Here is a 26,947-nt window from a genome sequence, read left to right on the forward strand (position 1 = left end):
AAATCAGGCATCATGCTGCATCAGAAGCTCAGATAAAGATCAAAAATTAGAATTGAAAAATTCATAAATTTGATTGTAAGATTATAATGAAGACAAAAAAGAAATGGGAACTTAACATTATTCCCTTTCCATCTTCAACAGACAAACAAAAACAGATTTTACTGATCATCTCTTTTATTATTATCAATTTAAAAATGCAACAAACAAAAATGGTCAAGATCCTGGTGATGTTTTTAATTCATCATATTGAAAGAGCCTCAACTGATTGTCTGCACCTCCTGACATCATTAAGGTAGGAATTGACCAATCAACAGCCAGTATCTTATCTGTGTGTCCAACCAGATTGAATAATGGTGCTTTTGGACTGAAAATAAAAAGTAAAATGTTAAAATTTACTAGTAAAATGTACCAGTAGGGCTATTTTTCAATTTATTGTGAACACCACCAATGCTTGAGGAAATATGAAAATATCTTTGGTAACTGTCTCAACTAAGAATGGTGAATACTATTGTCATTGACAATCTTAGCATAAAAAAACAGCATTACTGAACTTTCTTGCATAGCAGACTGGCATTGCCATGCCGGAAATTTCATCATACATGCAGTGCCAGATGAGTTGCATGCCATACAAAGTCATTTTAGAGCATTTAATGAATGAACCGTGATAAAATGACGTCATTTTAGAAGGGAACTGTGTGCTTAGGATGACATCATTTCGCTGTTGTTATTAAAGTTGTAAATTTATATGCTATTGTAAGAAAAAAGTTAAGGATCAGCCTATCAGACGCTTGGAAACCCGTCCATGGGTGATAACTCGGTAAGCCTCGTTACCGCCCAATGAGAGGAGGCCCCTCGGACCGATATTCCAATCCGAGCTGCAACATATGACAGATATTATTAATGTAACTTTTACATTATAATCAAAATAATAACATCTAACATCAGTGTTTATCAGCTTTTCAGCATGTATTCGTCATTTTGTTGTAAAAAATAAACTTGCACTATCCTATGCCCTTAGTTGTTAATTCCTACACATCAAGACTGGTGTTAGTCAATAAACACTGCTTGGACTGATATTTTTTTTTAATGAATACTTGAATGATGTCTTACGACATAATTGTGACTTATTCATGAATTTAGTGTTTGAAATTATTTTTTGTCCAATTAAGTAGCAGTATTTCAAATGAATCATAACATACTTATTTGGTAAATCAGCTAAATTTAATAAGTCTAGTAAATTAACAGTTTAAAAAAAATAATTTCAGTGTTTATTTGTAAACATTTACTACAGTATATTGGTCGCACTGCTTGGCCGTTCTTTACCAATTTAATTTTGTAAATGCTTACTTATATACACTAACCTGTATTTAAAGAGTAATTCTACGCTGAAAATTTATGTTTGGACTTTTTGTATTAAATAATTATCCTTATTCGATAAATTTGTTTTTATTTATTAAGTCATTCAAGCGTAAAAAATGACTTGATATACAGTAGGACTTTTCAAACTATTATTACATTACCTTCTTTTATCCCAGAGTTTCATCAGATTATCGTAGGAACCAGATATAAATTGATGTTCATTTGAAGCTGACCAAGCTACACTGGACACCCAGCCACTGTGTGAGGTGTAGCTACATTTTACTATTGCTCCATCTGTAAAAGTTAATATAGGATAATTTTATAATTTCTGTCACTGGAATATGAAATGATTTCATTTTTGATAATTCTTGGTATTATACCAAACATGTAGTTGTGGATTAAGGATGGAATAAACATCTCTTTTCTTTTCTCAACTCATTTTCTTCCATAAAAATAAAGGTATAGGGAAAAAGACCATTCATCTGTTTTCCTTGGCAAATACATCATATATAGTACAAATTTATATTATGAAGGTCAAGGTTAGTGAGGTCTACTGAAAGGTTTTGTCCCAAGGGTTATTGTGACCAAGTATGAAGACATGTCCCAAGGGTTATTGTGACCAAGTATGAAGACAATATTTTTATGCCAGGACTATAACATGACCTTTACTCTTTTTTTTTTTTAAAAAAAAAAAATAAAATATTATTTAAAACTGTGGAAATGCATCAACTCACTAATAAAGGTGACATAAGGACATCATTTAAAACTTGCAATACACCTTACACCAAGATGGGTGAAATAAGAAAAGTGTAAGACATAATTTTTCAAAACAATGGTGTACACATTAGAAACTCCTATCTGATATGCAAGAATATTTTTTTACCTGAGGATCTAGGATCCCAGAGTCGTACATGTCTATCAGAAGATCCTGTAACCAACAATCTATTCATGGGTGAGTATGACATGTCCAAAAATACTTTGTTCCCTTGCTGTAATATAAAATAAAGTAACATCATAATCACAACATTTCTATATAAATATGGGCCCAGTTGTTCAAAACTTTTGTTACATATTTAACAATGAAATTATTGTAAATAAACAAGATTGTTAAAATCTACTTTAAATTATGTTGTTAAGGAATTCTGATGTTCAAAACATTGTTAACATCAAAGTTGTGTTAAATGTATAAACTAATTAAGTGTTGTTAATTTTTAACTATACAATAAGAATAAGTACTAGTCACCCGAGCTTCAGTGTAACCACTTATGTTGATGTTTGTGTACCACCTTAAATATTTTTAAAGTCCATAGACAGATGGCTTTGAAACTTTGAACGCTTGTTCACGGTTATGCCCCCAACATGCAGACAGGAGGAGATAACTCTATCTAACACTTGCCAACAACATCCACATATAAATCTTTCATGGTTTGTTGCTACGTGATAATGTCTGGTACTAAATACTATCAATGTATTATCAATTATTGTATTACTGAACTTCCAATATAGACCAATACACTATAAAGATTTCATTCTAACCAACCAGAATAAGAACCAACCATCCATGCCTCAGGGACATTAAAAATTCACCAAGGAAGACCTCTTTTTTCAAATGATATAAAAAATCTTGAATATTGGTCAAAACTGAAACAAGAGGGCCATGATGGCCCTGAGGTCGCTCACCTGTATAAAGGCCCCCCCAACCCCCACGCCCCCCAACGTTGCAGAGCCAATTTAACCCAGGGCTTTTATTTGCACAAACTTGGTAGACACCCATAAGAAGATGTTTCATGCTAAACATTTAAGCTCTAGCTCATTGGGCTTTTTAAAAGAAGTTTTTTTTAAAGTTTTTACTATACACATATAGTTAAAAACAATGACACCCCTGGGGCGGGGCCAGTTTTGACCCCAGGGCTTTTATTTGAACAAACTTTGTAGACACTTACTAGAAGATGTTTCATGCTTAATATCTAAACTCTAGCTATTTGGGTTTTTTCAAAGAAGATTTAAAGTTTTTACTATATGCATATAGGGAAAATCAATGACCCCCGGGGCGGGGCCAATTTTGACCCCAGGGCTTTTATTTGAACAAACTTGGTAGACACTCACTAAAAGATGTTTCATGCCAAATATCTAAGCTCTAGCTCTTTGAGTTCTTTAAAAGAAGATTTTTTAAGTTTTTACTATATGCATATTGGGAAAATCAATGACCCCCCGGGCGGGGCCAATTTTGACCCCAGGGCTTTTATTTGAACAAACTTGGTAGACACACACTAGAAGATGTTTCATGCCAAATATCTAAGCTCTAGCTCTTTGAGTTCTTTAAAAGAAGATTTTTAAGTTTTTACTATATGCATATAGGGAAAATCAATGACCCCCGGGGCGGGGCCAATTTTCACCCCAGGGCTTTTATTTGAACAAACTTGGTAGACACCCATTAGAACATGTTTCATGCTAAATATCTTAGCTCTAGCTTTTTGGGTTCTTTAAAAGAAGATTTTTTAAGTTTTTACTATATGTATATAGGGAAAATCAATGACCCCCCGGGGCGGGGCCAATTTTGACCCCATGGCTTTAATTTGAACAAACTTGGTAGACACTCACTAGAAGATGTTGCATGCCAAATATCTAAGCTATAGCTCTTTGAGTTCTTTAAAAGAAGATTTTTAAAGTTTTTACTATATGCAAATAGGGAAAATCAATGACCCCCCGGGGCGGGGCCAATTTTCACCCCAGGGCTTTTATTTGAACAAACTTGGTAGACACCCATTAGAACATGTTTCATGCTAAATATCTTAACTCTAGCTCTTTGGGTTCTTTAAAAGAAGATTTTTTAAGTTTTTACTATATGCATATAGGGAAAATCAATGACCCCCCGGGGCGGGGCCAATTTTGACCCCAGGGCTTTTATTTGAACAAACTTGGTAGACACTCACTAGAAGATGTTTCATGCCAAATATCTAAGCTCTAGCTCTTATGGTTTTTTAAAAGAAGATATTTAAAGTTTTTTCTTTCGGTTGCCATGGCAACCAGAGTTTTGCATGGAATTAAATTCTTTGAACAATTTTTAAAGGTGACCACCAAAGGAACATTCCTGTGAAGTTTGGATGAAATTGGCTTAGTGGTTTATGAGGAGATATCATTTAAAGTAAAAGTTTACGGACGGACGGACGACGGACGGACGACGGACGGACGGACGGACGGACGCCGGACGAAAAGCGATCACAAAAGCTCACCCTGTCACTTTGTGACAGGTGAGCTAAAAAGTGGGCACACTAACAGCTAACTATATGTTCCCATTGTTGTTTTTTTAATATCTTTTTTTTTCAGTAAAAAGCAAGAATTTGTTATTTATCAACATACTAAAGATGATTTTTGAGCTGCTTTCTCGAGATCCCACAGTCGTATGGTGTGATCCCATGATGCCGTGCACACTTCCTGTTCCTCTAACCAAGCTACAGCTGACACACCCTCCGAATGTCCAGACAATGTTAACATAGGTACACGTGTTTGAACCTTCTGTCCACTTGTTTTCTTTTTCTTCTTTGGGTTTTCCTCTTCCTCAGGGCCTTCTTCATCGTGATTTATCACTGTTAAAAATTATTTGCTTTATATTATCCACCTTTATTTGAAACAACTAAAATGTTAATTGTAAATTATCAAACAAATAATATGTTTATATTTACTTCTTTAAATGTCCATAAAACAATGTACTTCCATGTAAATTTTCATTCTTATGGTAATGATCTGTCTCTCATCTTTATTGACAGGTTTCACTGTCTTTTTTTACATTTTTTGAAGAAGAAATTTTGTCAAAGGGGGGGGGGGGGGGGATGGGGGAGGAAGCTATTTCAAGAGGGATATTAGCCCAATGTTTTTTTATTTAACACTGCTATTAAAATACATGATACATACCTGCTGACCAAAGTTTTAACATTTTATCCCACGATCCACTACAAAACTAAAATAAAAACATAAACTTTTGTTAAAAAATCATTAATTAATACAAACTGCATTTCATTTCAAATTAGATAATGTTTTCACTTCTGATTTCACATTACGCTATCCCTGCGTTTAGATTATTTTTAATTCACAACTATATAAAAGTTGTACATTAACCTGTTGCTCTACACATTGCACAATAACAGTTAAAACAGACTCATTTTTCCAAAAATCCTTTTTTTAAAAATAATTAACAGTTAAGGAAGAAGGAACCACTTATATCTGTATCTTTCTGTCCAGGTTATGGTAATATAATCACTAACCCTTTGTCCAGACTGGTCTACCGCCACACAATCAACACTACCTGCATGACCACGACATGAGTGTACACAGTCTACCTCATTACTCTTCTCATCCCATTGCCATAGCAACACAGTCTGGTCATGTGACCCAGACATAAAACTTTGTTTATCACTGGAATCTGAAAAAAAATGTGTTTACCTTAACATATTTGTTACTTAAACAGGCAGGCATGAGGCATTATTATGTAGTTCTAACAAACCTTTCCTCTTTAATCATTATTTGTTTGTCTGATTTTTTACATTTATTTTTCAAACTCATTTTTGGTCATATCTCAGCTGTTTCCTTAATAACTAAATTTTTCTACAAGTGATTGACAACAAATCCTGTATGATTTCTGACTCAGTAGTGTGAGACAAACGAACATTAGCCTCAATATCCAAAATCAGTTAAATTTCACCTTTAAGATTTAAATTGATAGTTGTCATATAACAAGGCCTCGGAGTTTGAGCACCTAACCGGTTTTCCTAGATAACTAACCAGTAATGATCAATTTCTTTTCAACTTCTTATCCCACATTATTTCTGAATTAATGGTGAGACACAAATTACCATTTCACTCAATGTCTGAGATCAATTGTCACAAAAAAAACCCTTGATTAAAAATCTGACATTCTCCATAATGAGCTCAGCAAGCATTGACATGTCCATTACATAATGATATTTTGTAAGTAAAATAAAACAAGAAACTTTAGTTTGTAGTAAAATAAAACAAGAAACTTTAGTTTAATATGTATAATTACCATTCTTAATCCAGGACACACATTTAACAGGTTGAGTATGACCAGGAATTGTTAATATAGAATCTCCCTTAGTTGTCCAAAGCCGTAGTGTGTTGTCATAGCAACCTGTAAGTATCCTAAAATATACACAATAGTGGGTAAAACTTAGCAACAAAAGAGTCATGACATTTCTTTTAAGCTCAATTTCCTTAACCACTATAATACTGAAACCATAACAACAACATTTTTGTCACAGATATAGAGCCATGTCAGTCTTCAAGATCACACACTAAACAGTTACACCAATCAACCATTGAAATTCTCAGCCCTATTTCTATAAAATAATACTAGTAATGGACTGTTTCAAAATGCACAAGTTCATTTTAAGATTAATTCATTTGCATCCTAATTCTCAGGATCATTATTCCATTATGACTGACTGATACATGAATATGACATTCAATGTAAAAACCGACTGTGATAAGTAAAATCTATATCCTCTCCCTTTTTTCTATGTAAACAAGAGGCTTGATGCTAAACCTAAACCAAGAGCTATGCTGAAGCCAGATATAGATTGACAAACCCTTGTTCTCCATTAAGTTGAGCAAGGATGAACCTGTAATAGTATGTGCATATTTACTTATTTCCTGTGGAGTGTACACAGCTGACCCAGTCATCATGGTTCAGTGAATCTTCTGGTCTTGGTGCTGGATGTCTCTCTACATACTCTATCTCTACTACACTTTCCTGTTGAATTGTTAATACATCATGTATATACAACAGTATTTCATACTTGTCTTTTTTCAATTTGCTTTGATTCAAGTCACACATATAAGAAAGTTAGTCTATTTTTTTAAAGGTTATTGGAAACTAAAGTTTTTTTTTCTAGCTTTAATGGAACAGGAAATAGATAATCCTAAATCTAATTACATTTGTAGTGAATTATTTGAGAGATTTGAGGCCAATTGTAGAAAGTAGGAAAAATTGTTCTTTGTGTAATTGTGGGATCCTCAAAGCAATACACAGTATCTAAACATAACATGTTAATTGCATTTATTATTAAATCATATGTTAACTGCACATTGAACCAAAAAGATTTTAAATTTAGATTTAGATATTGTAGACTGGCCTAAATCTATACTACTGATACATTGACTCTGCCAGTATCTTTATGGTTAAATTATAACAAAGAAAACTTACTGTGGATATATTTTTCTGCTCAAGATGTTTTTCTAAAGAAATTCGTAGAAATTCTCCTTCCACAAGAAAATCAAACTCTAAATTTGTCTCAGTCTCAAGAGGTTCTGTAAGAGAGATAACAACAAATTTACTTAAATTGTTCTGTTTTACTTATACATGTACATGTAATTCAAATAAAATGCTTAAGTTGTCTCAGAAGTAAAGTAAATAAACCCTGCCAAAGATAATGTTTTAAATGTTTACTACTACCAATTTAAACAGTAAAGACTGAAGAATCTGTGAAAACATATGAGTGACCTTATCACAAAACATCCCTTCTCCCATTAAAGGGCCTTCAGCTTTTATTTATTGACGGAAAAAACAATTCTGTATTGTTTCAAACTTATTAGTATTTAAGTAATTTTATCTTGGAAAAGTAGATCATATCATTGCTAGGTCTTCTTCAAAAACAGCGTCATCCCCCCACCCCTGAGAGCAATTTATAGGGCGCCAGTGACATTTGTTCTTAAAATAGAAGATTGGAAAACAATTTGTCTGCTTTACTTATTTACAGATAGAGAGCGCACCTGTAGATTAGAGGTATAAAGTATGGTACTGCTACAACTTTAGTACCATGATCAGAGTTTTATATAATATATACTCAAGTCTGCCATGTAGCCAATTTTTTTTAAATTAATACTTGTACATGTAATCAAATCTTGTTATTTAAACTGCCTTTTTATTGCTTTTAAAATGTTATTCCTTACTACATCTTCATTAAAAATGTAAAAAATTAATAGTTTTAAACAAATTAGAAAAGAATATTAAATAATATTGTATTACAGAAGATTTTACATACACACTATATGTCAGATTATTTTATAAAAGGAAGTTACCAGAGATGAGTCCATTGATAAGAGAGCTAAGATCATCTGTTTGAACTGTAGCTGGTACTGAAAATGGTGTATCCGGCACAGAATATCTGAAGATAAAAATATACAAAGTACTGAATATTGAAATTGTTTTTGAGTTTTGAGATGTTAAACTTTAAGATTCTTCTCATTCTTTTTATTCTCAAATAATATATGCCCCTCCCTAAATGAACACTCCCTCCTTTTGACAAAGAAAAAGCGCAGTTAGATAATTAAATATCCAGTTCATGAAAAATTTCAATACAATATTCAACAAGAGAGTCATGATACCCAAAATCGCTCACCTGAATAGCACCTTGGTAGACACTCATTAGAAAATGTTTCATGCCAATTATCTAAGCTCTTGTCGATTAGGTTTTTTTAAAAGAAGATTTTTTTTCTTTTGGTTGGCATGGCAACAAGAGGTCTGCATGGAATTAAATTCTTAAAAAAAATTAAAGATGACAACCAAAGGAACATTCCTGTGAAATTTGGATGAAATTGGCTTCGCAGTTTATGAGGAAATATTGTATAAAGTAAAAGTTTATGGCTGGACGCCGAACAGATCAATGCTGGACAAAAAGCGACCACAAAAGCTCACCATGTCACTTTATGATAGGTGAGCTAAAAATGGGAAAACAATAATATTCTAAATGACCATATTATATAAAGCTAAAAGCTACTAAAACACAATTCAACTGACCCCAAATTTCATTAACCTTTTAAAATAGAAAAAATTTTCATACATGTAAAGGTAATTCTTATTGGAGATCAATTTTAAGGTTTAAACATACATGCCATAATTTCCCAAAAAAATTTCATTTAGTGTTGGAGGGGGGGCATAGCTCAGCAACCACATTGTTTCTAAATTTACATAAGTGGCAGTTTCAACCTATATTACCAGTATTTACAACTTGCAAATTAAATGACAACAATAAACAAAGACATAAGGGCCATCAGTAATGGCATGTGTCGCCTCATAATAGCCAATCGCATGTTACAGCTTCTGTGTAGCAGGAGACCCAAAAATCATTAACAGGGCAAAACACTATTTTTATTCAAGGGCAATAACTCAGCAGAAAATTATTCAAGCAAAAAACTTGTGTATTATGCATATAAGGGTAGTCCTGACAAATTTTATTAACAGCCCTTTAAAAATTAATTAAAGGGCCATAACTCCAACAAAATTCATTGAACCATTAAAAGCCAATAATATGCACAACTAAACTTGGTACTGATCATTCCTGTAAAGTTTGGATGAAATTGCACCAGTTGTTTTTGAGAAGTAGTCCGGACAAGCTTTTGTGGATCTGGCAAACACACAAGAAAAACCACCTTTTTCATAAAGGGCCATAACTGGACCAAAAATCATTCAACGAAAAACCCGATTGCAATATGCCCAAAGGACTTGAGCTACAGATCAATCCTGTAAAGTTTCATTGAAATTGTATTTGTGCTATAAGAGGAGTAGTCTAGACAAACTTTGACAAAAATTATTGAACTGGAAAATGCTGACGATATGTAAATCTAGACTTTGTAATGATCATTCCTTTAAAGTTTGAATTACATTGCACCAGGAGTTTATAAGATGTGTCAGTGTTTTTTTACACTTTTGGGGGGGGGGGTAGGTGTCCTTTGGAGGGGGAAAAATGCAATAGGAGGGGAATTTTATTTGTTTACTTATTTTATATTGTTTTTCTTTGCAGTGGAAAAGGGGAGCAACTCTTGCAACACAAGTTTAAAATACGTCTCTCTTTTTCTTAATATAAGGATCTAAAGTAACGATGTGTCGCATGCTAAACTTGTTGGGACACGGGAGTAGCTACCTACCAGAGAAGGTTTTGTAAACAACCTTGCTTAACAGTAACTCTTACAGGCATTTAATAAAACATTTTTCGGCAGTTAGTTGCAAAAAAAAAATTATATTTTATTTCAGGCAAATTTGGGCTGCCATATAGGGGGAAAGTTAGGCTCTGAGGGGGAAAAAAAACATACTATTTTTCAGGGGGGGGAATGGAGCCCGAATTTCGCCGAATATTTTAGTGAAAAAAAACACTGTTTGTTGACAAGTCTACTCCGTAGAGGCGACACAAAAATGTCTATAACTATTAAATAACAGTTTTTCAATCTTTTTAAAGTATTAAGGCTTCGTAAATTCAATCAGTCACAGAATAGAATAAGCTATGTTAAGTTAGGACAATTAGACATGTCCTTTGGTAAAATACCTCAAAACATTTGTTGAATCCTATAGACTTCATCACCTCATATTTAGCAGTAATTTGAGCACTAATAATTGCCTGCTGGCAGATTCAATTTATGCTGGCCAGTTGTTAATTATAGTTTATGACACCTTCACTCAGGAAGCAACAGGGGGTAAACAATTAATCTTTTAAATGATCAAAATATTTGCTGATAACTGTTAGTTGAAAGAGGCACATTGATTTACCAAGCAAAGGATTAGTGACACTATTCAGGCCTGAAAAAAACAAGCAATTATCAGTATTGCAAGCAATCCATAAGTCCCCTACTGGTTAGAACCCCAGCAACATTCTGAAGGGCCATTGTTGGAAAAGTTCTTTAAAACTGATCACAGGAAACAGTTTTTTATGAACAGACAGCCAGACGGATTAAGGAACACTCTAAAAATAATATTTGAAACATCCCTGTTACCAAAATATAACATTTTTAAAAGCAAAATTCTTAAATAGGAGATAAATTTTGAATAAAGATGCAATTTCATAAACATTTTCAGCTATTTTTTACTTATATTGTTATATTTGCCATGTTTTAAGCCTATATGTTGCCATGGCAACAAATTTTTCAAAATAGGAAGAAAAGATAAAGACATGCATAATCTCCAGACTGCCATCTACCCATATGTCAAGTTTCATAAAAATATTTCCAGTACTTTTTGAGTTATCACTGGATTCAGTTTATGTGTAAAATTTGCCATATTTTCAGTCTATATGTTGCCATAACAACCAGAATTTTCAACATGACGGACTTTCTAACAGGAGAGTATTTAAGTGGCTACTCTATTGTTCTCATATTGATCTTTTAAGCCACACAAAAGAAAATAGCAACATAAAAGCATTATGGAATGAATGACATCAAAGAGAAAGAACAGTTACCTATTGTCCCTCTAGCCACATAATTACTGTCCTGTGAGTGCGGACAGACAGACGGATGATAAACCTAAAGTCCCCGCCGGTAAACCGGTATGGGACTAATAAATTGGGTTGTAAGGGTAACATGCTCTCCAAGAATAGGTAGGGTAGGTAGGATTTTTTTTTTTTTTTGAATCATGCTCAGTTCTGAACATCTTAATCCAGAGAAAATGTTCATGCCCTGATTTGTATGGTAGTGATTGGTGGGGTATGTCTAAACTGGCACAAGGGTAGACTTCTGCTGAGTAAGCCTAATTTACTATTCATTATATTGAATAATACCTTAATAATTTAACCTATGATAATATCCCCAATGGCTGAAGAACATGATTTCTATACACTCAACTTTTGCAATATTTTTTTTATTTGACAGACCTATAAAAATGGTAGGGTCGGGCATATATTTAGGTAGGGTAGGGTTATCCTAACAAAACAATTCAAAACAATTTTTTTTAGGCCTTACTGCATATTACAATGCTGTATGGGGATAATCCATCCATTTTAAGCATTCTATAATAATTGATAATAACTTGACAATAAGATTTCATAAAACAATGTGAAATTTCTGGCTGCAAAGTAGATTATTTTACATTTTCATTTTTACTGGGGCATAAATCATCTCCGGGATGCCTGCGGAGCAGGCACCTTATTTCGGGGACAGTCCCAATTCTGAAAACATGTTTATTTTTCTTCAAACAAAACTGCAAATTTTCTCATTTTCAATAGAAATACCAACGTATTTCTGAATTTGGCAGTAAATTTTGCTGGTGTAATTCTATATTGGCACGACTCCTTTTCAGCCATTATTGCAGACAGGATACTTCCTGTCTTTAATCAGCAAATTGTATTTAGGTAAACATCGCATAATTCATACTCATATTGTATTTTTGTTGGACTTTTAGAGTGGGAGAAACAGTGAATGTATATAAACAAATAAGATGATCATGGGGTCCAAATGCAATACCAACCAGGGTTTCCACATTAGGTTGCTATATACCAAGTTTGATTACAATACCTCACTCCAAACTCTAGTTATTGTCTGATCTACCTAAATTTTCATCATTCACAAATGACGCACTGAATAACCGACAAGCTGACTCCTATATACCCCGTTAACTTCGTTTGTGAGGGTATAATTACAAGATAACAATAAAAGCCGATGTACTCTGATTGAAAACAGAAGCGACTAGACTGGTGTCCTGCGCACTTATATGGGAACCATAATAGAAAAGAGGAACAAGAATAAACGGAAGCAGTGTATAAAATATCGAATGACAATTTTAAAACTGAAAATGTAAAATAAAAATGAACGATTATTTCAAACAATTAATTTAAAATAAAATCAAGCTCACTTTGAGGATTTCCCTTTTTTCATATTACTTGATTCTGTTTAAAAAATAATAGGGTGACCATATAAGTAAACATTCGTATTGTTACTAGTCAACATATTTTCCCCGAACTTTTGTTAATCAACAAGTTAAATCCATGTTATAAATTACTGCGACTGTAAAGTATCGATACCCAAAGCTGAATGACTTTCAATTACAATTCATAATGCACAGTAACTCGTGCATACGTAATTAAACAAAACAACTTCTGATTGGTACATTCAAAAGATCTATCCAATCCAAAGGAAATTATTTACCGCCTAATTCGCTTCACTTAACCGGTGGAAATATATTATATATAGTTTGACATATATATTTCAAACAATATATACAAATAGTTAAAGCTGAAAAAAATGCTTTTAATTGGAATAAGATCGACATACATACTAAAAAAATAAAGCTTGAAAGAGAAAGAATTAACAATGCATAAATACATAAAAAAATCCACGTAAGTAATTATTATAAACAACACATATTTTTTAAATACTTTATTTTTCTCTATATAAACAAATGAGGTATGCATATTATTCAAAAGAATACATCATGATTTCTATGTAATAAACCACAATCTGTTTTAATTCTTTATTCACCACTCAATAGATATAAAACTTAACTATGATTTAAACGTTTTTATTATATTTACATATACATAAATTAATAAATATATATACGTATATACGAAAGTAAAAGCAACATGAATATTATATTCATTAATGATATTTGCGTCATAATTTAATTATAACAAAATATTGATGATAAAAACACTATATATATGAACCACGTCTACTTTGCCTTTAATTACTATATAACATCAGTTAGACGAAACCACTTTCGCACCTCTTCATAAATTAAGTTAGCCGAACCGGTAGTTCGACGAAACCACCATAATTCCTCAGTAATTATTTCCTGAAACAGCATAAATTATCATCACATATCATTGCTAATGCCTATGTGACTGTAATACCAGTGCCCACAAACATAGTATTGATATGTAAGTTAGTGTTGTGCAACCTAATCGACTGGTTGAACACTTTAATTGAAGACAATGTTACATTTATGATGTAGTTTCTGCTCAAACGGGTAGGAAAATATACATTCTTTTGCGATAAAACATTTGGACAAAAGAAAAATTCTAAATATTCAAAAATAAATCACCTGGACTGTTTTGTATAAAATTTTACTTGGACATGCGGGACATCGGTCTCCATTTTGAAATCGTGATAGGAAAACGCTTGCCAAGGTCGTGAATAAACTCTGTTTTAAAAAACACGTAAGTGTTTCACGTAGTAAACAAGAGAGTATAGGACAAAAGCGCCCCGGACAAAAGCTATCCCGGCGGACAAAAGCCATCCCATGAAAATGACAGGGCGGAAAACGTTTTTGATATAGATGGTCTCTTTTTGTCACAAGTTTTTTTTAATTACTGTTGTTATCTAGGGAAGAGATTTTTAAATTATCCAATTCTTTTAATTGGAACAATTAATTGGATTAATTGGATTACAGTTTCAATTGCAGATTTGACATGAGTCCATAATTCTCCAGCTGAAAGTTTGTGAACCCTATTTATAATTCTTGACTGAGTATTTGAATACGATTTTTGAATTCTGGCCAATAACTGTTAACTTTTTATATAGATTAGACAGTTTCTTGGTATTTGTTTGAGATACATGTATAATATATGTGAAATAATAGTCACATGCAAATTATATTTTACGTATACATGTTTTCCCCGTTGATTAGCCTTAAACGTGTATATAAAAATATTTGATTTATGCATACGACTTACATCTATATTGAAATATGTATTATATGTAAGTAGTGTGTCTTTTTACATTTTTTACAAACTGAACTTTACTGAGGTAACTCCGATGCATAGATCTAATACTCTATGACCCCAACAGTTAATAACTATTTTTGTTTGAAGGTTGTTATTAAAGAAACAAGCACATTGTCGCCTAGTAATATAGGAGTAGGACAGAATGACTGTGATGATATTTTTAAATTTTGTAAACTTTTTCATGTGTGTCCAACAACATTATTTTTTTGTTAGCAGAAACTGCCGCAAAACATTCTTGTTACTGATCTACCCTAAGGTACATTCCCAGTTGTAGTTAGAATAGTCCTCTCCACAGACATTGGAAACAGATTTGAAAAACAGGTGAAATATCAACAAAGATACATGTATCAAACATATAATATGTAAAAATAAATGATTGCTGTTGACATTCCTGCTATATTTGATACAAAAAATTAAATGTTTTCTTTAAAATACCATGTTTTGGATACCTCAATCAGGACCTTGAAAAAGCGCCAGTTTCTATTTCCATTAATAATTCTTTTTGTGTAACTTAAATTCTTTTAACCGAATTTTGTTTAGATGAGTTAATATCTTAAATATACAAAATGATAAATAAATAATTGCAAAAAAAATGTGATTTAGTGTCTGCAACCAGTATTGTTTAGGTCTAACAGCTTTGTAATTCTAAGTATCAATTCAGTATTGTACTCATCAATGCAATTATATCATAATATAATATTGAAACATAAAGAAGAAAAAATATAACAATGATGAATTTTTGCGGAATGGAAATATGTGTGGTATTACAACAATACAATGCTGGTAATAAAGAAAATATTGTTTTTTAGATGATTTCCGTGAATTCAAAATATTATTTTGTTCAACACATACTAATATAAATTCAAAAATGCATTGCTAATCGTATTTTATTGTCTCAGTTTAAATTTTGCACTCCGTTGCGCCCGTTGCGCCAAAAAATATCCGTTGCGTATTTTAGTGGTACCGGTATTTCAAAACGTCCCCATGGACAGAATTTAGTGTAGGTGCAAGCGTCTTGTTAACATTTGTGAATGATGAAAATTTAGATCAATAATCTAAAATTGATGTCTTATTTCTCATAATTCTGCGAGTTACAATATTAAAGAATATGAGCAGATTTATAAATCGAGGTCGGCCTTTTAACAGAAATTATAATCAAGGCCCACAAAATGCCAATTTTCAAGGTGGAAACAACTACAGCAACACGTATGGTAATGACGGCTATGCTGCAAACGATGCGTACGGTTACAACTCGGAAGGTTACCCAGAAGCCACTTACTATGAAAATCAGAGTTACGAAACTAGCACAGATTACACTACAGGCAACATTGATTATGCTAACAACGGCAATGCTGAGTATTCTGAGGGCTACAGTGAAGGTGCTGATTATGATCAAACAGCATATGATGAAACGGCAGGTTATGATCAAACATCAGGTTACGATACAGGGATAGGTTATGATGCTGGGACTGGATATGATAATACTGCTGGGTATAATGATGGTTATGATCCTTCGACTACCAATTATGATGGCTATGAATATGAACAACAAGAGCCAGGAGGTTACACTCAATCATCAAATATAGATAATAGTCATAATACAACACAATGGTCTGGATATTCAAATTTTACAAATAAACCCTCATTTAGAGGTGGTCCAAGAGGAATGGGCCAGTTTGGAAACAGAATGCAAACTAATAACCCACTGCAAAATAGACAGCCAAATAGTAGTACACAAATGTCTGGACAATCAGGTTTTCCAGGTAGTCTAAATAATCCATTTCTACTCATTTCATTTTCAGGTACTAAGTTATAAATGTAAAGGAAAATTATGGGTGAAACAAGGCATCCAGATCCCATGGATCTGAAATGATTGTGAGGGATCCAGGAGATTTTTAGCTGGAGATTCCATAGGGTGTTTATTGAATTTTTTTTTTGGATACTATCATTTGATTAATTAAAATCATAAATTCTATATTCCTGTTCATAAAACATCAAAAAGTTGATATGTTCATAAGCGTGAAAGGTGAGTCACAGTTTGAACTTAAACTGACTGGTCTTCCCAAAATTGAGGAAGAACAGTCACACTGTGCCTAAACCACATGACTCACTTTATCTTTGGTAATACAGTAAATAGAAAATTAGTAAATAGTAAATAAGCCGCTTGATTTATTTTTTTTATAAACTTGTGTAAGGTCTTTATTCTTTAACAAATGCATGACCAAAGAAAGTGGAGGCTAGGTGAAAGTTTTACATCATGAATGTATGGTAATAATTCTTTTAATAGATGGACAGTTTTGGTCCTAAAGCGAGAGATCTATATTTTTCCTTCAATTTTCTTTATTACTGTAGAAGCATTTCAAGGGATGCAGTTTCCGGAGATTGTGGTTCAACTACAGCCTCTAGGAATGAATTGGTCACTGAATAACCTGTAAAAAAACTATTCTACACTCAAAACTTTGGCAGATTTACTTTGTAATTGTACATTGTAATTGTATTTCTGAAAGAATCTTTGAATATTTATAAATTACATGTAGTTTATCTTGTTATTTTTCAGCTCGAGGTAGAGGACAATTGAAATCTAATTCTGCTAGGAGACCATTTCAAAAGCAGAGAGGAGCACATAGCTTTGGACAGTTTGGTGAGTCAATGAAACCTGAACAAAATGTTAACCTTAATAGTTCTGGAAAAGGACAGTTTAATAGAGTATCAGGTAATACTGGAAATACAAACATTCAAACAAAATTTCATTTGGAAAACAAAACTGGAGTTGAAAAGACAGTCAAGTTAGGACAGCCTCAAGAAAAGAAGTCAGATGAGAAAGTAGTGTTGGATGCCAAGGAAGGAAAGGATAAAGAAAAACCAATGGGAGAACTTCAAGAAAACAAATTACCTAATAAAGAGGAAGCAGATAAAGTAGGAGAATTATCTAAGAAAGAGGAATCACAAAGAAATGAAAAACAGCAAAAGAAAGAGGAATTGCCTGGAAAAGTAGAACAGCAAAAGAAAGAAGAATTGTCTGGAAAAGTAGAACAGCAAAAGAAAGAGGAACTGCCAAAGGATGAGAAGGAAACCACAGAAGAGACAAAAGAAGGATCAAATGAGGATAATGAAAGTGATTCATCTGATGAAGATACTGATTTCTGTATATACTGCAAGTTGAATTTCAGCACACCAAAGGTAAATTAAGCTCCAATAGAAGATTCATACAGCACAACAAATTTTTACTTTAGATTATTTTGTTATGTCCAAATATAAGGAGCCAAAAAAATTTTTTTTTATAATACTAAATATCTTAAATGGACCTGTCCATCTTTTAATATGAAAGGGGAACATTGCCTGCACGTATGTGCCAGCTGATCTTGGTCTGCACTGGTTCCATGGTATCAGTATGTTAAAAGTTAACTACTTGATACATTGTATTCTATGTCAGCTTCTCATCAAGTTGTAATACTTTAGTCTTTACATTACTTAGATGATTATCATGTTAAGAATATCTGGAATAAAATCTTAGCAACGAGCCTGGTATACTATATGGAATAAATCTTTATCTGAACAAACCTGTTCAAAATTGTAGATGAATCATAGCATCACTTGCTTTAACCACACATTACTGCTGTGAATTAATACAGTTGATATAGACATATTTTTTTTTGTATATATAAAAAGTGTTTAGGAGGACAATATGCATTTATGGAATAAGAGGTTCCTTAATTTCTCTTAATGTTATGTTATTGTTAAGCTGCCATCATGAAGATGTTAGAAATAGCCTGTATTTGTCACTGAGATGGTTGAATGTTTTTTACAGGCGTATCATGCCCATACACGTGGGTTACAACATACAACTCTAGTTATGCAGGCTAAAGCAGAGAAAGGAGATGCCAGATTCCAGAAAGAAAAGGTAGAGCCCAGTGTACTAGGTGAGAAAAAATGATTTTAAATTTTCTTCCAGTTTTAAAGATACTTTATTATCACACTGCACCTGCTTAAAAAAACTAGAAAGAAATGTTTTATAATTTATTGTTAAGTTATAAATTTAAACTGAATTGATTTCAATGGGGATATATGTAAAGTAGATGGAAAGAGAATTTTTTTATATCAATTTTTGTTAATATTTCTTATTGATATATGTTTTGGTAAACATTTTTTTAAAGGTATTAAGGTTAAAGCAGCACACCTCCAGATTCATGCTAATTTTCATGAAAATTTTGAAAATGTATCTGAATCTTTAATATTGTGAAGTAACCAAAAGGAAGCAATTTACATTATCAATGGCACTTACAAACCAAGTAAATTACAAAGAAGTTGTCAAAATATGCATAAATAGCCCTTAATGTGTTAGTAACACAGTAGAAATATAGTTGTAAATACTGAAAAATCATTTATCACAAAGAACATGTAAAATATTACTTGAATCTTGAATCTTTTTACTTTCCTAAAAATTTATTACATTTTTCTTTAGTTTGATTTTATTGAAATATTTTGACTCATCTGGAGGCATGGAGCTTTAAGATGATTAAATGAATATCAGGCTCTACTAAGTTAGAAGCTGTTGAATAGCCAATATTTTACTGTAAGAGTTAATTCAGGCAAAAAAATTTTATGCTGTGGATCAATGTACTAACTTGACTTAAATGTCACTTTTGGGATTTGGATATAGGCCTGTAATGGCCTTGATAATCATTGACCTTAACCACATGCCTATGGAGGTCAATATAAAACCAGTAATTGCTGATTTGTCATAATATTAAGTGTAGTTGTATTTTATTAACCGGTACCTGGATTGTGTATTAACCGGTACCCAGCTGGCATTGTGTATCATGCTTGTCCTGCTTTGGATCTACAACAAAACAATAAATTAAGTAATTAATGAGATTTTAATATCAAAATATTAAAGATTGACCAGCTTACAATATAGAGCCTAATCTACCCCCGCACAGATGTTCAGGCTTGACTGAGTTTACATGTTAACTTGTGTCAAATACACAGGGCATTTTTAACTTGACTATTGGAAGAAAAGGAAAAGCTACATGTATTGATTTCAACTCATTATCAAAGTCATATTTTGATTAAGTTTTTGCAAGTTGGCATCTCCAAAACTGCTGATGAGAATGGGTTGAAACTTCACACACTTGTTTTCTGTGATTATCTATGGTGATGGGCACAGGTCCGAAAACTCCTAGTTACCTATTTATGCATCTTCTCTTACTGTCAGGCACTGAGAATAGTCAAGCCCGCTGTTTTATGGAAGCTGATGTTTGCTTCCTGGGTTAAAGCTACTGATAAAAGTGTTCTTTAAAGGTTAATGTTTAGCTCTTAAAATGAGCCACACCATAACAAAACCAACATTATGTGTTTGCGACCAGCATGGATCCAGACCAGCCTGCGCATCCAATCAGTCTGATCAGGATCCATGCTGTTCGCTTACAAACCCTATAACAAGTAGAGAAACTGATAGCGAACAGCATGGATCCTGATCAGACTGAATGGATGCACAGGCTGGTCTGGATCCATGCTGGTCGCAAACGCACTATGTTGGTTTTGTCATGGTGCGGCTCATTAATTATTTTCTCTTTATTAGAGGTAAACATTCCTGAACCTAAGAAACCAGCACCAGTACCAGATGAGCCAGAGTATGACTACGAGGAGAACTGGATGAATCTTGATGAAGATGTTTTAAAATACATGCAAGACAACAAAAACCCAGACAGTAGAGATCTTAACCCTAATGAAATCGGCAGATGTCCTTTGCCAGATGACTTTGTATGTCCAGTAAGTAAAATATTCTGTTCCTAGATGGCATTGTATTTAACTGATAATTTATAATTTATGGTACCTATTATAAAATGGCGTAGGTGTTATTATACATGTATCTAAGTCTTGCTTTTTGTTATAGTTATACCTAACTGAAGGTATAGGTATTGATAATTGATATATCCCTACTCTCACCTTTTATTTGAATAACAAAAGATTTAACCATAAGCATTAACATGTGCTCTTTTGTTAACAAATATGTTGTGACAAAATTCTTATTTTATCCACTAATCTGATAATTAGAATTATATAGGTCAGGGATCTATGCATACTGCTCAACAATATGAAAAAACATCATAAAATTGTATGCCCTTAAAGATTGTATATAATTTTATGGCATATGTAAACCAACATTCACATAAAATATTTAAATTTATGTTTGTACTTTTAAAATTGACGAACATTAGCTGTTGCCTGTAGCCAATTTCAGGAGAAATCATAACTTGTATACTGGTCTGTGTATAGGTAAATCTCATTGTGTTAGAAACACTTAGTGTTGATTCAAAACAATCTGTATGCTTAGCTGGCCTTTTCCCCCTTATATAATTACTACCAGTACATGCCAAAACATATGTTTTTTCCCTAAATGAGAAGTTTAAATTTATTTCCCATTTGTCAATATGTATTGATGTTGTTGTTAATTTTTTTAACCAGGTTTTCAACGAAAACCGGGTTATTGTAATGCCGAAGTCGGCGGGCGGGCGTCAACTTTTGGTTTTCGCTGAATAACTTTAGTTTGCTTTGGCCTATTGACACCAAACTTGGTGTGTAGGTAGCTTATATCAAGAGGCAGCTTGGGATTGCTACCCAGGTGTCTGTGATCAAGGTCAAGGTCACTGTTACTAAAATAGAAATTCAGTTTCCGCTCAGTAACTTGAGTTTGCTTTGGCCTATTGACACCAAACTTGGTGTATGGATAGCTTATATCAAGAGGTAGCTTGGGATTGCTACCCAGATATCTGTAATCAAGGTCAAGGTCACTGTTACTAAAAATAGAAATTCAGTTTCTGCTCAATAACTTGAGTTTGCTATGGCCTATTGACACCAAACTTGGTGTATGGATAGTTTATATCAAGAGGCAGCTTTGGATTGCTACCCAGGTGTCTGTGATCAAGGTCAAGGTCACTGTTACTAAAAATAGAAATTCAGTTTCTGCTCAATAACTTGAGTTTGCTTTGGCCTATTGACACTAAACTTGGTGTATGGATAGCTTATATTAAGAGGCAGCTTTGGATTGCCACCCAGGTGTCTGTGATCAAGGTCAAGGTCACTGTTACTAAAAATAGAAATTCAGTTTCTGCTCAATAACTTGAGTTTTCTTTGGCTTATTAACACCAAACTTGGTGTATGGATAGCTTATATCAAGAGGCAGCTTGGGATTGCTATCCAGGTGTCTGTTATCAAGGTCAAGGTCACTGTTACTAAAAATAGAAATTCAGTTTCTGCTCAATAACTTGAGTTTGCTTTGGCCTATTGACACCAAACTTGGTGTATGGATAGCTTATATCAAGAGGCAGCTTTGGATTGCCACCCAGGTGTCTGCTATCAAGGCCAAGGTCACTGTTACTAAAAATAGAAATTCAGTTTCTGCTCAATAACTTGAGTTTGCTTTGGCCTATTGACACCAAACTTGATGAATGGATAGCTTATATCAAGAGGCAGCTTGGGATTGTTACCCAGGTGTCTGTGATCAAGGTTAATGTATTTAGTTTTCATTTTATAACTTGAGTTTGCTTTGACCTTTTGACACCAAGTTTGCTGAGTGGCAGTGGATTTGCCACTTAGATATCTGGGAGCAAGTTCAAGGTCATTTGCTTACAATAGAATGTTCAGCTTCTACTCAATAGCTTCAGTGCACTTTGACCTATTGATTGCTGTCACATCAAAACTTGATCGTTGAAAACCTGGTTTTTGTCGCATTGCGGCGCTTCTTGTTTTTAAACGTATTTCTATAAAACAAGGGAACTTTTCATTACTTATACAGGAAGTATAGATACAAAGTCTATAGAAAGCAGACATTATGCAATCAACAGTAATTAAAAAATTCCTTTTTTTTCTTACGAGGCATTTTTCACAACTTGGTGTTGGTAGCATTTTCTTAGTGTTGAAAAAAGGACAACTAAATATTCATTGTAATTCCTGTCTTCAAAGTCTCTATATCATTTAACAGTTATCCTAGATTACTTAAACATTCCTAAATTTCTCACAGTTCTTTGAAAGATATATGCAATTTCAGAAGAGGCTTAAATGTTTCAGAACTAGTTTTGCAACCTATGTTTATTTGTTTTGTTTATTTTAGTTGTGTAACGTGAAATGTACAGGAGCAAGTGCTTTCAAGATGCATATTGAAGGCAGGCAACATAAAAGTGTAAGTTTAAAATATTTTATATCTTTGCATAATATGATCTCCTTTCAGAAATCAGTTATTTTCTTACATTAAGATATTTATCTTTAGTAATCTTATTAAATTTCAATATTTGTGATAAAAAGTCTCTGAAATAATTTCATGATTTTTACAACTTTCTTGTACAACAGTATTATTAATAAAAACAAGCTTTTATATAATAAATTTGTAGTTTGTTAAACATTGTAAATTGATATTGTTAAAATGGTATGAATCATTAGTTACATTAATAAGTCAAATGGAGAAATTTTAGGAGATCAGTTCAAGTTAATTTGTGGATTAGTTTTGATATGAAAAAGAAAGACAAAAAAAACATTCTCATTTTGTGATTTAAAAAGCATTGGTTTATCATTTTCCGTTCTTATATTATTAATACTTGTACATTTGTATATATTTGTACATGCACATGCATTTTGTTAGATGATAAAATAGTGTCATTTAACAAGCATATTTAAATGTGTTTTACACTTTGACACACTGGTATGCAATATGAATACTGTATAAATTGATATTTTCACACATCAAAAAGTTCCCAGCATTCATTATTTCAGAGTTTTAAGATATTTCACATGTGGAAACATTTGTGAATCCCAAATTACTATTTTTAAGAATAAAATCTTCAGTAATACCTTCAATATTTCGTATTGGTTGAATGAATATTACTCCCAATTTCATCATGTGTGTGAAAACTGAAATCTATTTATGTTACTAAGCACAGACTACTGTTTGAATACCTGGGTGATGTCACACTGGTAATGTCAGTCAGGTTTATCAATGATTCATTGGTAGAATGATTATAAGATTGAAAGTTAGCAATTGTTCTAATATCTACCAAGTTACTGAAAGACATGGGAAATTCTTACTGGCTGATATTTTTCGCTATTTTCATAAACTTACATAAAATGCTAATATTTCCATGTCACTTACTTTACCACTTATACAGTAGATAATTGATAGCAAAAAGCTTTCTGAATAATTTCCTATATACAGTGATGAAATTGTCAAGCATTAATTGCTTGCGTAGAAAATCTTTTGAAGTTTCCTAATAAAAAAAAAATGATTAAGTTTGCCACATGCATTATAAGCTATTGGTAGATGTAATACCTGAAGGAATGAAAAGAAGCAAATTGAAAGAAATGTTTTTGATGATAAAATGACAAGAAAAGCAATTTGTTTTCTTGTTATTAAATAATTGATTAAAATAGAATTTCAGAAATCTATATCAAATGTATTTTAAAATCTCACAAGTTGTTACAAAGGATGTAATACTGATACATAAAAGTTGTCTGTTTTTATGGTCAATATCTTCAATACTAACAATGCTATCACTGGTACATTGAAGCTTAATATGTGGATTCACCTTTATCACAAAGCATTTGTGGTCCTTAATTTAGATCAAAGACCAAGTTTCATAACTCTGGCATAGAATTTTTATTGAATTTAAATTTTTCCCCTTTATGAATGAAAAAAATTTTGGGGGCAAAAAAAGCGACTTGGTTAATTAAGCATGAAAATAGTAAACCCCCTGATTTTTTGATAGTTTTCTTGAAATTTTTTGTTGTTTTTTTCTTTAATGTCTATAATAGGTAAAAATATTGAAATTTTAGACTAAAATTATTTGTTTTGTAATTTCCCTTTAATTTTTATGGACATAAATTTTGGTTTGTAAAAAAAAATTTTTTTGTGGGGATTTAAAAATTTTTGGGGTGTTAAATTTTTCGAGAAGGTTAAATGTCAATAATGTAATGCAAAATAATCTTACAGTGGAGATGGATCTTAAAATTGTAGATTGACCTATCCACAAAAACCAGGAAAATAAGTGCCCCACAAATAATAATGATTTTTGCAATATTTAAGCTTTTTCTGCAACCAGAAATTGGCTTAAATAGCATAGTAGTAAGATTAACAAAATTTATTTGAAATAAAAAGAACAGTGTTGCGTCACTACCAGTACTTGATTCTGTGTACAGGTATTTTGATGTTTGACTCTGTGGCGAATTTTAGCCAATTATTGAAGCGAGCGCGGAAAAAAAACTTTTCAATTCATGCTTATGAAACAGTTTAAGGAATTACTTCTTAAAAGTTTCTTCTTGGCATGGATTGAAACACTCAAATCTCGAAGGACAGTTATAAAGGATTTAAGGAGAATCAGGTTTAATGCAAGGGTTATGTTTATACAACAGTAACATGTCACAAACCTTTGCTGTAAATCTGTTAAAAAATTACATCATGGTCCGGGAATTTTTAAAGAGTGTGTATTTATTTTTCTAAGTTTTTTTTATGAATTCTGTTTGTTTGCCTATAGCAGCAAAATCAAAATATTGTGAAATGAATCAAAAATTCTTTTTGTTTAAAATTTAAAATTATCAAATTTTTAATGAAAGACGGTTGGTTTTCGGAGATATTTTCCGGGTAAAAATTTAAAACAATTTTTTTTCATTTAAAGGGAAACTTTTTTGGGTTTTAAAATTTAAAGAATAAAATTTTTACGATTTTAAAATTAACAAAAATTTTTTTTAAATTTTGTCAAAGAATTTTGGGGTATAAAAATTATTCCCATGAAATTAATTTATGTTCCATTTGGTCCTAAATTTTTGGCCCTTTAAAATGATAAATTGGAGGTCACTATCCATTCACGAAAAACCCTGACATGGTTTTGAAAAATTTAAAAGATTTCCAGGGGGTTTTTTCCCTTATCTTCAAAAATTTACTAAAGATTTTTTTGAAATTTAAATTTTCCCCCTAAATGTTTTTATAAAATCTACCGATAGTCAGTAACTTATTGAAATGAGAAAACTCTTTTATATTTAATTTTCTTGTTCTGGCACTCTTTTGAAAAAAATAAGCTTGATAAATATATACATAGACTTAGGCAATGGATAACCTTGTACAAACTCTTTTAGAATATAATGCATATTATACATGTATGTTTCGTGTTTGCATAATAAACTTCATTATTATAGAAATTAGAATAAAGAAATTATAAAAAAAAATAGCCATGGAGTTATTTGCTCATAACACTCAATTTAAGCTATACTATTTGAAGAATAATGGGGCTGTATTATTCAGAATAATGGGTGTGATCATTGGCTTAGCACTCTGGTTTAAAGTTTTGCATACATACTCATATCATGTCAACTTCTAAAAATATTTTCTTTTAACTCTACCCCATGTCTTTGAGGTCATAATCTAAAGTTACTATCCAAGGAATAAAATGCAGACATGCATTTTAATTGAATTATGGACTTTTTGAAATAGAAAATTCCTAGTTTTACATGAAAGATCAGTCTTCAAAACTACTGAAAGTTTATTCACTTGTAACTTAAAACATGCCTTCAGAAATCTTTGTGCAAGACCAACTTTTGTCATGGATTTTGAATGAATTTTAGTTTATTTGTAAACTTAATAAATTTTCTTGTTAATGTTTCTGATTCAATTTCAATCTTCTAAACTATTAAACTTTTCTGCAGCAGAAGACCAGGATCATGATTAAGGTCACTGTCCAAGGCCCATAACTCTGACATGAACTTTGAGTGATTACTGGCCTTTAATGAACTTAAAAAATTCCTGGTTAAAGGTACTTGCTGATGGTATATTCTAAATGATATATCAAAATTATATTTGGGAAAAGTCATTTCCAAAAAGAAATAACTTGGCATGGTTTTTGGGGATAAATTTTTTGTCACTTAATGCCCTTTCTGGGAAAAATTTTTCAAGTTTCCTGTTTTTTAATGAAAAACCCACTATAAACCCTTGAGAATAGTCGAGCATTTTTGGTTTTTTTCCGTCTTGTTTTGAAATTTTTCCTCTTGTAATTTTTTAACTTTATCTGGGCTCTAAAAACACTATAAAACTTAAAGAATAGTCG

The 26,947-nt window shown here is 32.3% G+C and overlaps 2 protein-coding genes across 2 annotated transcripts in view; one reads left to right on the plus strand and one right to left on the minus strand.

Annotated features, from left to right (window-relative positions):
* Positions 1–156: 156 nt before the first annotated feature.
* On the minus strand, positions 157–14,301 carry LOC132725404 (ribosome biogenesis protein wdr12-like). Its single transcript, XM_060710514.1, has 11 exons — positions 14,180–14,301; positions 8,455–8,540; positions 7,580–7,683; positions 7,020–7,126; positions 6,401–6,516; positions 5,622–5,779; positions 5,272–5,317; positions 4,720–4,946; positions 2,243–2,348; positions 1,521–1,653; positions 157–364 (listed from the first exon to the last, which is right to left on the minus strand). Exons 1-11 carry the CDS (start codon positions 14,230–14,232, stop codon positions 214–216), a joined length of 1,287 nt encoding a protein of 428 aa, XP_060566497.1. The 5' UTR covers positions 14,233–14,301; the 3' UTR covers positions 157–213.
* A 1,574-nt stretch (positions 14,302–15,875) lies between these two features.
* LOC132725405 (uncharacterized) overlaps positions 15,876–26,947 on the plus strand; it is a 32,995-nt gene continuing 21,923 nt past the window's right edge. Inside the window, exons 1-5 of the mRNA XM_060710515.1 lie at positions 15,876–16,624; positions 17,419–18,041; positions 18,670–18,781; positions 20,443–20,633; positions 22,975–23,043. Of these exons, the coding sequence (XP_060566498.1) occupies positions 15,970–16,624; positions 17,419–18,041; positions 18,670–18,781; positions 20,443–20,633; positions 22,975–23,043 (1,650 nt within the window). The 5' untranslated portion in view covers positions 15,876–15,969. The remainder of the gene's footprint in view (positions 16,625–17,418; positions 18,042–18,669; positions 18,782–20,442; positions 20,634–22,974; positions 23,044–26,947) is intronic.

Source organism: Ruditapes philippinarum, unplaced genomic scaffold (genome assembly GCF_026571515.1).
Source record: "Ruditapes philippinarum isolate M1 unplaced genomic scaffold, ASM2657151v2 ctg289_1_1_1_1, whole genome shotgun sequence".
Lineage (NCBI taxonomy): Eukaryota > Metazoa > Mollusca > Bivalvia > Venerida > Veneridae > Ruditapes > Ruditapes philippinarum.

Bases quoted from the DNA above. Each gene is read 5' to 3' on its own strand.
- LOC132725404 (XM_060710514.1), bottom strand. From the start codon at position 14,232: ATGGAGACCGATGTCCCGCATGTCCAAGTAAAATTTTATACAAAACAG. The intron at 5,318-5,621 runs GTTAGTGATTAT...TTTTTATTTTAG, and splicing joins TAGACCAGTCTGGACAAAGG to TTTTGTAGTGGATCGTGGGA. The intron at 365-1,520 runs GTAATGTAATAA...TTTTATTTTCAG, and splicing joins AAACTCTGGGATAAAAGAAG to TCCAAAAGCACCATTATTCA.